At 41.2% G+C, this 16926-nt stretch overlaps 1 protein-coding gene across 2 annotated transcripts in view; it reads left to right on the forward strand.

Annotated features, from left to right (window-relative positions):
- Positions 1-16926, forward strand: part of CACNA1S (calcium voltage-gated channel subunit alpha1 S) — a 100839-nt gene that overhangs the window by 66792 nt on the left and 17121 nt on the right. For both annotated transcript variants that reach the window (XM_061632497.1, XM_061632499.1), the window contains 10 exons: positions 167-214; positions 1418-1555; positions 1691-1756; positions 2843-2934; positions 4684-4843; positions 12465-12592; positions 14051-14147; positions 14605-14707; positions 15708-15809; positions 15989-16113. In XM_061632497.1, coding sequence (XP_061488481.1) covers positions 167-214; positions 1418-1555; positions 1691-1756; positions 2843-2934; positions 4684-4843; positions 12465-12592; positions 14051-14147; positions 14605-14707; positions 15708-15809; positions 15989-16113 — 1059 coding nt within the window. The remainder of the gene's footprint in view (positions 1-166; positions 215-1417; positions 1556-1690; positions 1757-2842; positions 2935-4683; positions 4844-12464; positions 12593-14050; positions 14148-14604; positions 14708-15707; positions 15810-15988; positions 16114-16926) is intronic.

The raw sequence follows: 16926 nt of genomic DNA on the forward strand, positions 1-16926 counted from the left end.
AGCGGTGGCATGAACCTTCTTCCTGTGTTCCAAACCTGAATCAGCATGCAATGATCCCTGTTAGTATTACCCTATCCTTTAGTTTAGCATGCTGGTGGCTCTGGGGCCCTAGTTCTACCTGTGTTGCAATCATTGCTGTGCTTATTGCCATGGAATGTATTTACAGACGAAGGAGCTGGCGATCCAAGGAGCCACTGGAGAGGCAACACCACAGGTAAGTTTTATGTATTTGTTTAATCCTTTAATATATTTATATGCTATCCTTCAGCAAAGCTTCCAGAGTGGTTTACAAAAAATACAGAAATAAAATATAACAACAAATAAAACACATTAAGATTTATTACAAAGCCTGGGAGAACAAAAATGCTTTTGCTAGATGCCAAAAATGATAGATTTATTCAACACAATGCTAAGCAGATAATTCCTCCTTGCTCAGTGGAATAATCTCCCCCTCTCAGGTGCCCCCTACATCTGTTCTGGGTTTTTTCCTGACCCTCCAGAGTAGATTTGGGGATGGTGGGGTGTGTGCAAGTGAAGAGGAGGAAAAAACCCTTGTACTAGGGCTAATCCTTGTGCTAGGACAAAAATGCAGTTGAATACCACCCAAAAGATCTATCTGGTGCCAAGATTGTTTTCTGGGAAGGGAAATCCACAAACTCCTGCCTTATCTCAGATGGTGGGGACATCTGGATGACACTCGCAGTTTGGAATGGGAACAGGTATACCTTCAGGTACCTAACCTGTGTATAGACATTTAAAGGAAAATATCAACAGTTTGAATAGTGATCAGTAATGGACCAGAAGCCAGTAAATTTCTTTCAGGACCTGTGAGGTACATTCCTACCAACCAGTCCCAGTCAACAATCTGGCAATTGTATTTTGAAGTAACTGAAGTTTCCAAATAGTCTTCAAAGGCAAGCCCAGGTACAATACATTACAGTAGTCAATCAATCTGAGGGTCCTCAGAACCAATGCTGAGACCACTCCTGTCAGCTCAGGCAGGGAGACTGCTAGGCAGCAGATGATATACCAACAGAATCCCCAATTGGTCTCTAGTCCACAACACCACATATGAACATTCAAACTAGTGTTCTGCTGGACCGAAACCAGGAGAGAGAGATTGAATCCTTATAAATCACAGTAACCACTCCCCACCTCCAGCCCCCAAGGCTATGTTGGTGGTGCATTGAGGACCCAGACGGACAGAACTGAGGAAGGTCAACACTTTCCAGCCTGACCGCCCAGGTCTCAATAATGCCTCCTAGGCTGGCCCCTAATCCACAACTTAATTGTAGATGGTTGCTGTCTTAGTACAGACAAGCCTGCTCTACACACCAGATCTGCTCTCCAACAAAGTGTGTCTCCTTCTGTCTGCTTCATGCTTGTTCACTGCCTGAAGGAGGTGCTCTTTCTACAGCTTCCCATAGATCCTGATGAGAGCGGCCGAATCTCCATCACTTTCTTCCGGCTTTTCCGTGTCCTACGGCTGGTAAAACTGCTGAGCAGAGGAGAAGGCATTCGAAATTTACTCTGGACTTTTATCAAATCCTTCCAGGTAAGTGCCTGAAGGGTCCCAGGGGTTGGGTGAGGTGAAGGCAAGCACTGCAGTTCCACACTTTCCATCTCGTTCAGTGCTCATTATTGTGGTGCCATTTTGTGACCCTTGGGTTCTTCTGTCTTTGTCCCACAGGCACTGCCCCATGTGGCTTTGCTGATTGTGATGTTGTTCTTTATCTATGCTGTGATTGGGATGCAGGTAAGGATGCAAGAAAATGCTTGTATTCCCTCAGTGGAAGTCTAAGTCAAGATCCCAGTTCTAATAAATCATCCATGTAGATAGGGTCAGAGATCATACGGTCATCCCCTTTTGGAAGCCTTGCTTGTTGTCAGCTCCTCGTTCTCCTCAACACAGTTGCTTGGAGCACTATGTGTTCTGTGAAGTGAGCACAGTATTCAATTTGCACTGCATATAGAAAAGCTAGAGTTCAGAGTGGTTCTGCATCCCAAGAGTCAACAGCAAGCTTGCAAATAAGATGTATATCTCCTGACATAGTACATAATCTGTTCCATTAAATTGTCATTCCTTGCAGGTACTATGTCCTCCTCCATTGACCTGTGAACTGAGGGGAAGTCATTCCAAATGATGCCAAAGGAATTAATACAGTTCTTATGGACTTTCAGTTTGGGGGTTTTACAACCCAATCTTGTGCAGATTCACTCAGTAATAAGTCCCATGAGTTCTGTGGGACTGACCACTGGCGTAAATGGCTTTTAATAAGAATTAGTCAAATTAATGGAGAATACATCTGTCATCAATTAATAGCTAAACCGAATCTCCAGGGTTAATGGTAGAATGCCTTTAAATACCAGTTGCTGGGGTGTGGTGTGGTGGGAGTAACAGAACAGAGAAGTTCTGTTCCCTTCGTGTCGTGCTTGTGGGCTTCCCAGAAGCATCTGGTTGGCCATTGTAGGAAACCAGACATTAGACTAGATGTTTCCTGGGCCTGATTCAATAGGGTCTTGTCATGTTCTTATAAGTTCAATGAGTCCAGGGTGACTGAACTGCAGTCACGTCACGGGGGGGGGGGAGAAGAATCAGAAAGAAACTAAACAGCTCAAGTAGAAATCACTGCAACTTAAGATAGTTATTATTAACTTGCCCAATTGATCCCAGTGGGTCTGCTCTAAGCATGATTAAGTCTGGATCCAATCCAGTAGCAACAAACCTGAGGTAAGGGTTTTGGCACAAAAAGCACGAGTTTATCAGAGTAGCACACTAAGAATGGATGTTTGCAATAGCAGCAGGTTGTTGCAGATGATGAACTAACCTTCTAATTTACAGATGTTTGGGAAAATTGCTCTGGTTGATGGAACCGAAATAAATCGGAACAACAACTTCCAGACCTTCCCACAAGCAGTGCTACTGCTATTCAGGTCTGTGCCACCTAACCCTCCCCTGAGTTGTGATGGCTCTGGCCCTTCCACTGTACTTCTTCATATGTGGATGGCCACTTCTTCCTTTCAGGGCATGCTTGAGTGAAGGGCCTTTAGCATCCGAAAAGGCCCTGAGTAAATCCCCAGCAAACATAATAGAGGCTTGATTCCAAGGTTAGCACAAGTGGGCTCCTGCTGGGAGGAAGGGCGGGATATAAATCAAATAATAAATAAATAGATGTGTACCTGCCATTAAAAATAGCCACAGGCCAGTGTTGCTGCCATATGCTGGAAGGGGGAGAGGGGAGGCAGTGGCATAGTTGGGGACAATCCTGTGTTCCCATTGGTGCATCTACACAGCCTCACCCTTGCCACCACCTTGCCCTTCTCCCTCCCTGTATGCGGCAGTGTTGTTCCCACTGGGAAGCTATTGTTGCAGCTCTGCCCCGCCAGGAGAGTTGCTCCTGCCTAATTAGTGCAACCACTAAAATCTTCTCAGTTATTTTTTTCTGGGTAACAATAACTTCACCAGGGAAGACAAACAACAACAACAACTTCACAATAAAGCAGAACATTTCTTCAAACTGAAACCAATATTTGTTCAAATCTAGAGAGAAATATATAGATTGATACATACACCACAGAAAACTCAAAAATGGCTTCAAAATGAACTAGGAAACTCCTTTTCCACTGACTGGAAAAGAGACTTCCTGGGTCATTTTGAGTCTTCCCTTGAACTTGTATGACTCTACATTTCTCTAGCAATCACAGCTCAGACTTGACTCATTAGTTTAAAATACAAAGGTGTGAGCAGGCTCAACTTTCACAAAGCAATAGCTGTGAATGGTGCATGCACATTCATAAGTTTCATTCTAAAGGGGCTAGAGACTTTTTAAAAGGAAAACTCAGGGTAGAAACACACTCACTGTTCTGCCGGTTCCTGTGCATCTCCATCTCTCTCTTCTGGAAATAGGGGCACATGATGCTAGTCAAACTCTGTTCCTTTTTATTGAGAAGTCTGGTGGGAGCAGCTTGAGTGCTTTTTTTTTTTTTTAATCAGCCTGAGATGGTAAACATGCTAGTCACCAGATCAAAGCATTTCCATTAGCCAAACCTGCAGAGGGAATGGGCTGATTTGCTGATCAGTTGCGAAAACTCTTTGAAGCTGAATTAAAAATAAAAAATGCCAACAGAACAGTGAGTGTATTTCTGCTTTTCAAGTTTTGAGCCCCCTGTTTGCTCTGGGCCCATGACAGATGTACCACACCTAGTGTTACTACTGCCAGAGAAGTTTACAAGTGTACATATAGAGTCCATTCATGACGACGTGAATTCCCAACCTTCTTGTTCAATATTAAACAGATGAACAAGCCAGACTCACTACTGGCAGAGCATGACTGAATTATAGTTTTATTTAAAGCAATTTGCCAACATACCACCTACCTGGAGATGAGTTACTAGGGCTACAGAGCAGGTACAGTGCCTGGTGGCCCTTAAGGTTTCTCTCATCCTGCTACATACCTGAATAGACCTTCATCTGTAATTTGTGGACTTTTCTTTTAATTCTGTCAACTCAGAAAAAAATGTTCCAAAAAAGGAGATGGGGAAATGGTTGTGATTTTGCAATATCCAGGATTAGACTCAAAGAATGCTGGTCTCTTTATCCCCTTTCAAAAGCATGATATGCCCTCTAATCTAGTTGATGAATTCTCAAAAGGAACCCCTGCTTCACTTTCCCTCTTTCTTTAGATGTGCAACTGGTGAGGCCTGGCAGGAGATCTTATTGGCTGCCAGCTATGGGAAGCTGTGTGACCCCGAGTCTGACTATGCTGCTGGTGAAGAATATACTTGTGGCACAAGCTTTGCTTATTTCTACTTCATGAGCTTCTACATGCTATGTGCATTCCTGGTATGCTCTTTTCCTCTCTCTAATCTTGTGCTTATTTCCTAATCAGTTAACACATACTTCCAGCCTATGGAGAAATGTGGTGCAGTAACAAGCATCATCATCAAACTAGGCATGACAAGGCACCCACTCAGTTGTTCATTCACAAGAAAATGGGTGCACAGGAGAAGGCTGCAGAATCCTCCCTCTCCCACACCTTTCACCCTACTTTGACTGCTCTGGCACCTCTCCACCTTCCTGACTCCAATATCAGAGATCAAAGAAATGTACCTGGAGCAACAGACTGAGGGGAGGACGTGTGTGTGTGTGTGTGTGTGTGTGTGTGTGAGAGAGAGAGAGAGAGAGAGAGAGAGAGAGTCAAAGTCCCTCTCGCATGCTGTCTTTCTGCTGTTAAAGTAAGACCCTCAACCTCCCCCAGACACATGAAAATAAATACTGTTCCTAGCCCTGTTTTAGCGTGTAGTGTTCCTGTTCAGTTCCTGTTCAGTGGTCCACTCAGCCAGACATGATTTTATAAAGGAAACTTTATTCTATTCTCTGTCCCTCCCAGTCACATGTCATTCTGTGATCACTGAGCATGCTTGGTCCTCACTGGGCTGCTTGGGCCTTTTTTTTTAGTCCCTTTAGATTTTTTGTTTGTTTGTTTCTAAAGAGATTTCTCTACCAACCAACCCCCTTCTGCAATCCTTGGAGATTCCCCAAGCATGCCGACACCTCCTTCTTGTTTCTCAGTAACCCTGTTTTGGCTATGGTCACATCTACACCATACATTTAAAGCACTCATACTTTACAAGTATGGTGTGGATGTGGTGTACATAACTCAGTACCTGAGTTCATCCCCATATTGCAAGTGAAGAACTGAGGCAGACTAAATAGTGTTTTTTCCAAGACCACCTAATGAATTCAAGGCTGATATGAGACTTGAACTGAGGATCCTGCCATGCAGCTCACACTTTTAAGGATTACACTACAGCACAAGAATAACATGCACATTATTCTTGTTCTAAGGCTTCATTTCTATTCCATATGCAACAGGGCTTGGTAAATCTGCTGCTCCTTGGAACTCCAGAGTGCAGCAGTTTTAAAGACAATTCCAAACCAAGCCTTAACAATGAAACGAGGTTAGAAACAGAGGATCCTGCTGTTTTTTTCAGAACATTGTTTTTTTTTTTACAATAATTTTTATTCAAATTTTCATAAAACATAGAAAACAAAATCATAAAACATTCAAAGACAAAAAACAAAACAAAACAAAAATGATTAAACAAAAAAAAATAAAATGTTGACTTCCCATTTGTCACATATGAAATCAGTTATAGATCTACAATATATAACAATCCTGTCTCTTAAATCATATTATAAAATCACTTTCCTCCAGTAGTTATCTTAATTAATCATCAAATCTCATAAACATTACTTTATTCTTTCCACAAAAAGTCAAACAGAGGTTTCAATTCTTTAAGAAATATATCTATCAATTTTTCTCCAAATAAACATGTCAATTAATCCATCTCGTTAATAATTATAATAATCTTATTGTCATAACCATAGTCCAAATAAACATTTCGATTAATCCATCTCATCAGAATCTGTTAGGTCCAATAATTTCAATAGCCATTATTCCATTATCCCTATTAGTTCCATCTTCCATCTTCAATAGTCCTGTTAAGTCCAGTAATTTCAGTGTCCAATCTTCCATTATCAGTATTCCATAATAATCTTGCTGTTGTAGCCATAGTCATATAATAAGAGTCTGATGGGAATTTCCTCTATCCCAAATATTTTCTTGCCATCCATTCTGAATAAGTTGCTGAAATACTGTTGTAAAGTCATATCTGTGTTCTTCTTTTTTACAAAATGCACTGGCTCATCTCTTAAGAGTTTTTCCATTGTCACATGGCTGCAGTTAATTCCATAGATTTTCTCTATATCAAGCTCCATCACATCATTCCAGTCCAGAAGATTATCCAAGCCATTGATAACTTTATCTCTAATATCTTCATTAATTTCTTCAGAGATAACGTTAAATTCCAAACAGTAGATTTTATTTCTAAAATCCATAAACTCCAGATCTTTTTCCAATTCCACATTTGTTCCAATCTCCAGGGCTTGTATCTTCCCTTTATTTTTTCTTTTCTCATCTCTGATCTCATTCTCCTCTCTCACAGGATCCCCTATTTCTTTAAGCTCCTGCGTCATTTTGCTCAGTTCAATTTTCAGCTCCTTACTACCCTGTCGCAGGGTTTGTTTCGTTATCTCAATCTCATCCATTATTTTCTGAAACATAGTTACTTCCAGATTCTCAGCCACTTTCTTGATTGCCATTTTTAAAACCACGAAAACAAAGCAAAACAAAAATAAAGAAGAACCACTTCTTATTTCAGCAACAATTGGGTTAATATTCCAGGCTTGATGACATCACAGTATAAACAGAGCAACCTGCCTTATCTCTCTATGTTCAAGAATGCAAAACAAATTTAGTTCCCAGCATCAAAACAGTTAGTGGCGTCGTGAAGAAGCAGATTCGTCAAAATAAAATAGACCAAAAAGAGAATAGTCCCAGACAATATAATATTCCTCGGAATAGAAATCAGGAATAGAAATCCCTCTTCTGTTTATTATCTTTAGAATGCACTTCCAGGACAGCTTTTTGCGACAGAAACAGAGATAAGCTGTTAATTTCGTGAATAACAGAGAAGAGCTATATCTCACCCAGAAATTGTCCAAAGCCGATCAATCTGACAAATCTCCTTTTGCTGCAACAATTTAAACCAAGTAAAAAAAATAATAGAAAGAAGGGTGCTTGCCTGTTAGTCCGTTCTCTCTTTAAAGAAAAGATAAACGTATCGCTTAAACAGATAGAGCTTGTTAGGAAGTCCGTCTGGCATTGTTGGCTGGACCTTATCTCATAAATTAATGAAATCCAGTCCTCCCAACAAAAACAGGCTTTTGAGGTTGATCTCTACGTTTCTCCCTGCCCGGGAGAAATTTCATCAGTCAAAAAAAAAATGTTCTGACTGATTTATATCTGAATAAGCTTCTTTTGAGGCGGGAGCCCGTCCCAAAAGCAGGCACAAGCGAAGTCACCCTTCCCGGAAGTCTGTTTTTTTCAGAACATTGTTAAAGGTGATTTGATAGAAGGAATTGCTGCATGTGTACTCTCATCCCACTTCTATCTTTGGTCAAACAGGTTTTGCAGAACTGTGGGTCAAAAGATATCTGTGTGTATGCTACAGAAGGCAATGGTTCTTTCAAACCTCTTTCAGCTCTTGTTTTAACACCCTGCCTCCCCGCCGTAAGAAAAACCCTGTTGCGTTTCTTCAGCCCTATTCTTGCCCCTGCACATAGTTTGTTTCAGGCTTACTGATGGAAGGCTGTTAAGAAGACTTCAGAGGTTCTGATCGCCAGAGTCTTAGGCACTTCACTTACTGTGATCCTCAGATCCATCCAAATGCAAACTTCTCCACAGAGCAGACTGCAAATTCTACCAGACACATGAGGCAGGGATAGTCAGACAATGGGTATCAGGATTAGTATCTGACTTTATTGTTGAAGAGCAATCAAAGGCTATTCTGGAGAGAGAGAAATAGAGAGAGGGAAATGGGGAGATTTGCCTGTGACTGAAATGCAATTAACTAGACAATTAGTCTTTAAGGTGGTTAGCAAAGCCTTTCCACCTGACTTGCTAGTGTGAAGGAGTTAACCTGTTCTATTTAACTCCATATCATAAGAACATAAGAAGAGCCTGCTGGATCAGGCCAGTGGCCCATCTAGTCCAGCATCCTGTTCTCACAGTGGCCAACCAGGTGCCTGGGGGAAGCCCGCAAGCAGGACCCGAGTGCAAGAACACTCTCCCCTCCTGAGGCTTCCGGCAACTGGTTTTCAGAAGCATGCTGCCTCTGACTAGGGTGGCAGAGCACAGCCATCACGGCTAGTAGCCATTGATAGCCCTGTCCTCCATGAATTTGTCTAATCTTCTTTTCAAGCCGTCCAAGCTGGTGGCCATTACTGCATCTTGTGGGAGCAAATTCCATAGTTTAACTATGCGCTGAGTAAAGAAGTACTTCCTTTTGTCTGTCCTGAATCTTCCAACATTCAGCTTCTTTGAATGTCCACGAGTTCTAGTATTATGAGAGAGGGAGAAGAACTTTTCTCTATCCACTTTCTCAATGCCATGCATAATTTTATACACTTCTATCATGTCTCCTCTGACCCGCCTTTTCTCTAAACTAAAAAGCCCCAAATGCTGCAACCTTTCCTCGTAAGGGAGTCGCTCCATCCCCTTGATCATTCTGGTTGCCCTCTTCTGAACCTTTTCCAACTCTATAATATCCTTTTTGAGATGAGGTGACCAGAACTGTACACAGTATTCCAAATGCGGCCACACCATAGATTTATACAACGGCATTATGATATTGGCTGTTTTATTTTCAATACCTTTCCTAATTATTGCTAGCATGGAATTTGCCTCTTTCACAGCTGCCGCACACTGGGTCGACATTTTCATCGTGCTGTCCACTACAACCCCGAGGTCTCTCTCCTGGTCGGTCATCGCCAGTTCAGACCCCATGAGCGTATATGTGAAATTCAGATTTTTTGCTCCAATATGCATAATTTTACACTTGTTTATATTGAATTGCATTTGCCATTTTCCCGCCCATTCACTCAGTTTGGAGAGATCTTTTTGGAGCTCTTCACAATCTCTTTTTGTTTTAACAACCCTGAACAATTTAGTGTCGTCAGCAAACTTGGCCACTTCACTGCTCACTCCTAATTCTAGGTCATTAATGAACAAGTTGAAAAGTACAGGTCCCAATACCGATCCTTGAGGGACTCCACTTTCTACAGCCCTCCATTGGGAGAACTGTCCGTTTATTCCTACTCTCTGCTTTCTGCTTCTTAACCAATTCCTTATCCACAAGAGGACCTCTCCTCTTATTCCATGACTGCTAAGCTTCCTCAGAAGTCTTTGGTGAGGTACCTTGTCAAACGCTTTTTGAAAGTCTAAGTACACTATGTCCACTGGATCACCTCTATCTATATGCTTGTTGACACTCTCAAAGAATTCTAATAGGTTACTGAGACAGGACTTTCCCTTGCAGAAGCCATGCTGGCTCTGCTTCAGCAAGGCTTGTTCTTCTATGTGCTTAGTTAATCTAGCTTTAATAATACTTTCTACCAGTTTTCCAGGGACAGAAGTTAAGCTAACTGGCCTGTAATTTCCGGGATCCCCTCTGGATCCCTTTTTGAAGATTGGCGTTACATTTGCCACTTTCCAGTCCTCAGGCACGGAGGAGGACCCGAGGGACAAGTTACATATTTTAGTTAGCAGATCAGCAATTTCACCTTTGAGTTCTTTGAGAACTCTCGGGTGGATGCCATCCGGGCCCGGTGATTTGTCAGTTTTTATATTGTCCATTAAGCCTAGAACTTCCTCTCTCGTTACCACTATTTGTCTCAGTTCCTCAGAATCCCTTCCTGCAAATGTTAGTTCAGGTTCAGGGATCTGCCCTATATCTTCCACTGTGAAGACAGATGCAAAGAATTCATTTAGCTTCTCTGCAATCTCCTTATCGTTCTTTAGTACACCTTTGACTCCCTTATCATCCAAGGGTCCAATCGCCTCCCTAGCTGGTCTCCTGCTTTGAATGTATTTATAGAATTTTTTGTTGTTGGTTTTTATGTTCTTAGCAATGTGCTCCTCAAATTCTTTTTTAGCATCCCTTATTGTCTTCTTGCATTTCTTTTGCCAGAGTTTGTGTTCTTTTTTATTTTCTTCATTCGGACAAGACTTCCATTTTCTGAAGGAAGACTTTTTGCCTCTAAGAGCTTCCTTGACTTTGCTCGTTAACCATGCTGGCATCTTCTTGGCCCTGGCGGTACCTTTTCTGATCTGCGGTATGCACTCCAGTTGAGCTTCTAATATAGTGTTTTTAAACAACTTCCAAGCTTTTTCGAGTGATGTGACCCTCTGGACTTTGTTTTTCAGCTTTCTTTTTACCAATCCCCTCATTTTTGTGAAGTTTCCTCTTTTGGAGTCAAATGTGACCGTGTTGGATTTTCTTGACAATTGGCCATTTACATGTATGTTTAATTTAATAGCACTGTGGTCACTGCTCCCAATCGGTTCAACAACACTTACATCTCGCACCAGGTCCCGGTCCCCACTGAGGATTAAGTCCAGGGTTGCCGTCCCTCTGGTCGGTTCCATGACCAACTGGTCTAGGGAATAGTCATTTAGAATATCTAGAAACTTTGCTTCTTTGTCATGACTGGAACACATATGCGGCCAGTCTATGTCCGGGTAGTTGAAGTCACCCATTACTACCACATTTCCTAGTTTGGATGCTTCCTCAATTTCATATCTCATCTCAAGGTCTCCCTGAGCATTTTGATCAGGGGGACGATAGATCGTTCCCAGTATTAAGTCCCTCCTGGGGCATGGTATCACCATCCACAACGATCAGATATCAGCTGTTGTTATTTAATAAGATTAAAACTAAATTAGACTAGTATTCATTATTAATGTTTTTATTAAATGTGTTTATTATTTATTAAATGTATATATTGTAGCTGCCCATCAAGAAACATTCCCTGGACAGCTTACAACAAATCAACTACTGACACTTGAAGAAACAGAGATTACTCTTCCTAAATGACTGGATTTTCATTATAGATTTTGTCTTCTTTTTCTCAGATGATGACAGTTCATATTAACATCTGTTCTTGTTCTGTCCTCTGTTCTTGTTGCATTGTTCTTGTTGTATTGCATTGTTTTTGTTGCATTGTGTTTTTTACTGTATATTTTTTACTGGTTATTTCTTATGTAATTTTTTTTGTAATATGTTTTATAATATTTTGCTCACCACTTTGGGGGCCTTTTGGCCAAAAAGTGGTATATAAATAAACTATAACAATAACAACAACAATAATACATTTGACACAGCACACAGCTATAAAGTAATGCCGCCGTGGAATACTCTGTTTCATTCTTTCATCAATTTAGCCTCTTAGGCCTACGGCAGTGGCAGGCCAGTTCTTTTATATCCATGGCTGAGAGCTGTATTCAAGTGTGATCACTGTGGCAAGTGAATCAGACAAATGATTTGTCACATTCACAAACAGCAATTCAGTATGTCACAGCAAACGGTCCAGCACAGTGGTGTGCTAAATCATTTATTGTACCTCTGACAGCATGCTTGTGTAATGACCACTTTTCTACTAGCACATATGAACCTAGCTGGGTATGTACATAAAGGCCATAGGAACTGACCACTGAGACTTGAACTAACCAACATTGCATTATATCCATCATGACATGCTTTGCCTCCCCACTTTGGCTGTTGTCTGCACTTTAAAAACAATTTAAATTAATATATGGACAGTAGAGTGGCTGAATAGCTTGGCTTGTTGTCTAAGAAGACCTGCCAGCTGCTTTTTAAAACACAGAGAAGAGTTCCTGCCAGAACTCTAGTGCTAGACAAATTTCCCCTTGATTATGTTTTCTACAGTTTTATGTGGGTTTGTTATACAGGACTTCAGCCAACTTCATTCCAGTGGACTACTCAGCACCACTGCCCTGTCCTATTTTTCACCTAAGCTGTGCCAATGCATATCTCCTTAGATTATCAACCTCTTTGTTGCGGTCATCATGGACAACTTTGATTACCTCACACGGGATTGGTCCATATTGGGTCCTCATCACCTGGACGAGTTCAAACGAATCTGGGCTGAATATGATCCTGAAGCCAAGTGAGAACTTATCCATTATGAAGTTTATAATTACTGGATCTGAGAGCCAGCTAGACATGAAGTTTATCATGTAGTTTGCCCTGTTGTTTAAAATATAATTAGCCAGTTCAGGGTGCGGAGCTAGATTGGAACCATGGCATGGGGAGAGAGGCTTTAAGCCTTTGCCTCTGCCATAGTCCTGATCAGAATCACACCCCATTTCTATAATTCACAATAGGAGGAAATCTCCCATTGGCTCCCTATGCCAGCCATTTTTTTTTAAGCGAGGCTAAAACAAACTACCCAACAAATGTCTTGTCTAATTTGGCTCTTAGTCTCTGCCGGCAGTGGAAAGAGAGCTCAGTGTTACTTCCTAGAAATGTTATGTGAAATTAATGTTTGGAAGACATTTGAGTATAAAGTCAGATGTGTGACAATAAAATGGGAAATGTCACTATGAGCTCTCTCTGTCTCTTCATTCTACAGATATTTTAGACAATATTTATGATTTATGATACTTCCTTGAAATTCCCATAGATTTATTAGAAAGAATGTTTAAAATATCAGAGGGCTAATTTTCCGGTTCTTGCTGTGGTCATTGTTGGCCATTAAAACGGAATGGAGATCCCCAAGCCCAGCTATGGCATGTATAGTATTTTGTTCCCAACCTATAACAGGATAAATTTAGAATGGCTAACACTTCTTGAGACAGAGCAACCTAGATCAGATGTGGGAAGGAACTTCCCAAAGAGTCAGAATAATTTGTTTATCTGAACACATGACTAGCACCCATTGGGAAATCTGGAATTGCTCTTTGCAATAAAGAGTGGGGTGCAAGTGTTTTAAATAAATAAAATGTGCTCAGTATCATTCTAAAAATGCACCTGTCTCTTGAGAAGGCTGATAATGCATATTCCAGGAGCAAAGAGACACTTTACAGATTGTGCTCGCATAACAACACAACGTAACACATAAACCGATATCTGTGTTTGCACATGTTTATCATGCAGGTGTGCACACACAAGGGAATTGCTCATGGCTCCCTATTGCATTGCCTCTACATGTGGTGGCAAATATGCATTTTGTCACAGTGTAGCACATGAGACAGAGTCTAGCTCATCTGCCTACATTGTTTCATATGTGGAAAGGATTTCAGCCCATATGGGTCCTCACCTATCCATAGAGTTGGAGGGAGTTGAGCCTCTCACATTCTGCATAGCTAGCTTCCTACTTCAGGTGTGTTCTAAGGGGGTGAGAGTACCTGCTTCTTTCAGGAATGCTTTGTAACATATACTTCTGGTTGTATGTTCCACCTCAATGTCAACAGTGTAAGCAGTTGTTGTGTGCACATCCACTGAGATTAGAGAATGGGCCAAATAAACCATTGAACTATGGTCTCTCTAGCTCCTAGATTTAGAAACTGAAGTTCCATTTCTGTAACAGATAGATAATGCATGGCTGTCTGTTGTTCTTTCACAGGGGCCGCATCAAGCATCTAGATGTGGTGACTCTGTTGAGACGAATCCAGCCTCCCCTAGGCTTTGGAAAGTTTTGTCCACATCGTGTGGCTTGTAAGGTAGGAGTCTTGAGTAAATGTTCCCTTATCAATCCTAACTAGGTCTGAGTTCTTGTCCTAGTCACCACCCCTATACAAAATGGTCCCACAGTCCTTGTTGCAATGGATTATATTATTTCTTGAAAAGCTGTAGCAATGAATGGCTGATGTTTAATGCTATCTGTCAAGCACAGGGCAAGACACTAAGTTCCAGGGTATGGTCTGAAGGCACAAGGCCACCACCTTGCTGAATCTAAGCAGGTCTGGGTCTGCCCTGTGCCTGGATGGTTTGCTACCTGGGAACCACAGGTACACTGCCTTAGGTTCAATGCCAGAAGAAAGGTGGAACGTAAATGTAAGAAAATGAATAATGGTGATCAAGGGTGTGGGGTCCCTGGATGTGTTCCGTGTGTGTGTGTGTGTGTGTGTTTATACATATGAATGATGTGTTGTCTTTGCCATTGTGTTTGTTTTGCAGCGCCTGGTGGGCATGAACATGCCCCTGAACAGTGATGGTACAGTCACTTTCAATGCTACGCTTTTTGCTCTGGTGAGAACTGCTCTCAAGATCAAGACAGAAGGTAAGAAATGAAACCTACCAATGGCTATATTCATTTCCAAATAACTCCACTGTGCGCTCTCATAGTTGCCATTATTCATCTCATGGGTTCTAAAGAACATCAGTCACCTTATATGTCAGCAGAAGCTCTGCTGACCTTCAAATCCATTACTGCACAATTACACAGGCCCAACAGAAGATGCTATAAATCAATAGTAACTAATGCCTTTTTTGAGCATTTAATCACAAGACCTCCAAGAGTCAGGTCCTCATATGTTGTAAATTAGCATAAGTGCCTTCAGCGTGGTGGAATCATGCCAACACACTGCTTCTGGAGTTGGTGTTTTAAAGAGTCTAAGCTGTATAAAAGGCAAATGTTAAGAATTTCATCCACCTGAGGGTTGATAAAAGTGAAAGTGCTTGTCAGGGTCAGTACAATAATATTAAGAGCAATAGCTGTTGTTTTTATTGTAACTAGCCTTATCTTGGAGACACCTCAAAGCAGCTAAAAATATACAATACTTAAAAACAGTCAAAACAACTAAATGCAGTAAAAAAAATCAGAGCCAATTAAAAACAGCAAAATTTCAAAGAACAGCTAACATATCCAGACGACAAAGCCAATATTTCATCTAAAAGGATCTTACCCAAAGTACTATGGTATGAGAATTTTTTTTAAATGATGGGATTTTATTGTAAGATATGAATTAATTGAAACAGCATTGATTAATTAGGCATGGGTACTTGCTGTCTGATGGCGGAGAAGGATAGGATAAACCATTGTGGCTGTGTTAAGTGTTGCTCAGTGCTGGCATGGCCACTTTGTACGAAGAACAGCACCAGGTTTGATCAATTGGTTTCTTCGATTGAAAAGGCTCTCAGGTAGCAGACTGGGAAAAATCCCTGCTCAAGACTATGTAGATCTGCTTCCAGTCAGAGTAGTTGATAACACTGGATAAGACAAGCCAGTGATGTGATTCACTAAAAGGCAAGTTTCCTAAAAGCGGTTTGTGCTTTTACAGGTAACTTCGAGCAAGCCAATGAAGAGTTAAGGATGATTATCAAAAAAATCTGGAAGAGAACCAGCATGAAACTCCTGGATCAAGTCATTCCACCAATTGGAGGCAAGTCCTTAATTTAGCAATCAAGATATCTTTTCTGATCTCCATCTTCCTTTCTACAACTTGTATATCCTACCTAACACAAATCTTGTTTGCATATTCCCAAGCATCCTGGTACATGCAAGTTGACTGGGTTCTGTTGCTGAGCAAATATAATGTCTTGACTATGTGTACTTCTCTAGATGATGAGGTGACTGTAGGCAAGTTCTACGCTACCTTCCTCATTCAGGAGCATTTCAGAAAATTCATGAAGCGCCAGGAAGAGTATTATGGATACCGGCCCAACAAGAATGCTGTTGAAATACAGGTAAGTGAGAAATACAGCACAGGGATCCTAGCTGTTTCCCCTTGACCATAAGTAATAGATTTTAAGTAGTGAAGGAGGAGGAAAGATCAGATGGTTTGGGCTACCTCATCTATACCAGATGCCTGGTTTTGTACTGTGATGTGTGCATGCAAGATATTTGCAGTTTTCACAGCCTGTTTTGTGGTTCCATAGAGAGCTGATCTCTTGTAACAAAATAATATCTTTGAAAATATTATCATGGAATTATTGTCTGAGAGCCCACTTTATTCCACTTCCCCCCCCCCCACAAAATGCTTATGGTTACATCTCCCTGGGAGTTTCCATGCTAGGTGTTTTTGCACTGGAAATGTCACTTGTTATTAGTTCACATTTTATGGAACATTTGAATGACAGGGGCTTAATACTGTAGATGGGTCATTCAAATATCACAAATGGGTTGTGGGCCACAGGTTTTTGTAATTTATCACATTTCCCCCAGAAAGAGTAAATCTGGATTAAATGAGGAGCAGGAGGGAGATATGGGCTGAATGACACTTTGATGCCATCAATGTTGTGTGGACATTTTTTAAAAATGTCATGCATGAGGAGCATCTATACTACAATAAACACCCATTTGGGAGATCCCATTGTCATCAAATGTTGTTTCTTTTCAGGCCTCAGGAAACCCAGTTTTTGGAAAGAATGAGACAGTAGCACAATCTCTGCATATGTAGATTGCCTTAGTTTTAGGGCCCCTGCAGGACCTGTTTATTGACCATTAATCCTGAGTTGCTTATGGGGGTGTTAAATTATACCTGGCCATTATAGTTATAG

The sequence above is a fragment of the Rhineura floridana genome, chromosome 6 (genome assembly GCF_030035675.1).
Source record: "Rhineura floridana isolate rRhiFlo1 chromosome 6, rRhiFlo1.hap2, whole genome shotgun sequence".
In the NCBI taxonomy this organism is placed as follows: Eukaryota; Metazoa; Chordata; class Lepidosauria; order Squamata; family Rhineuridae; genus Rhineura; species Rhineura floridana.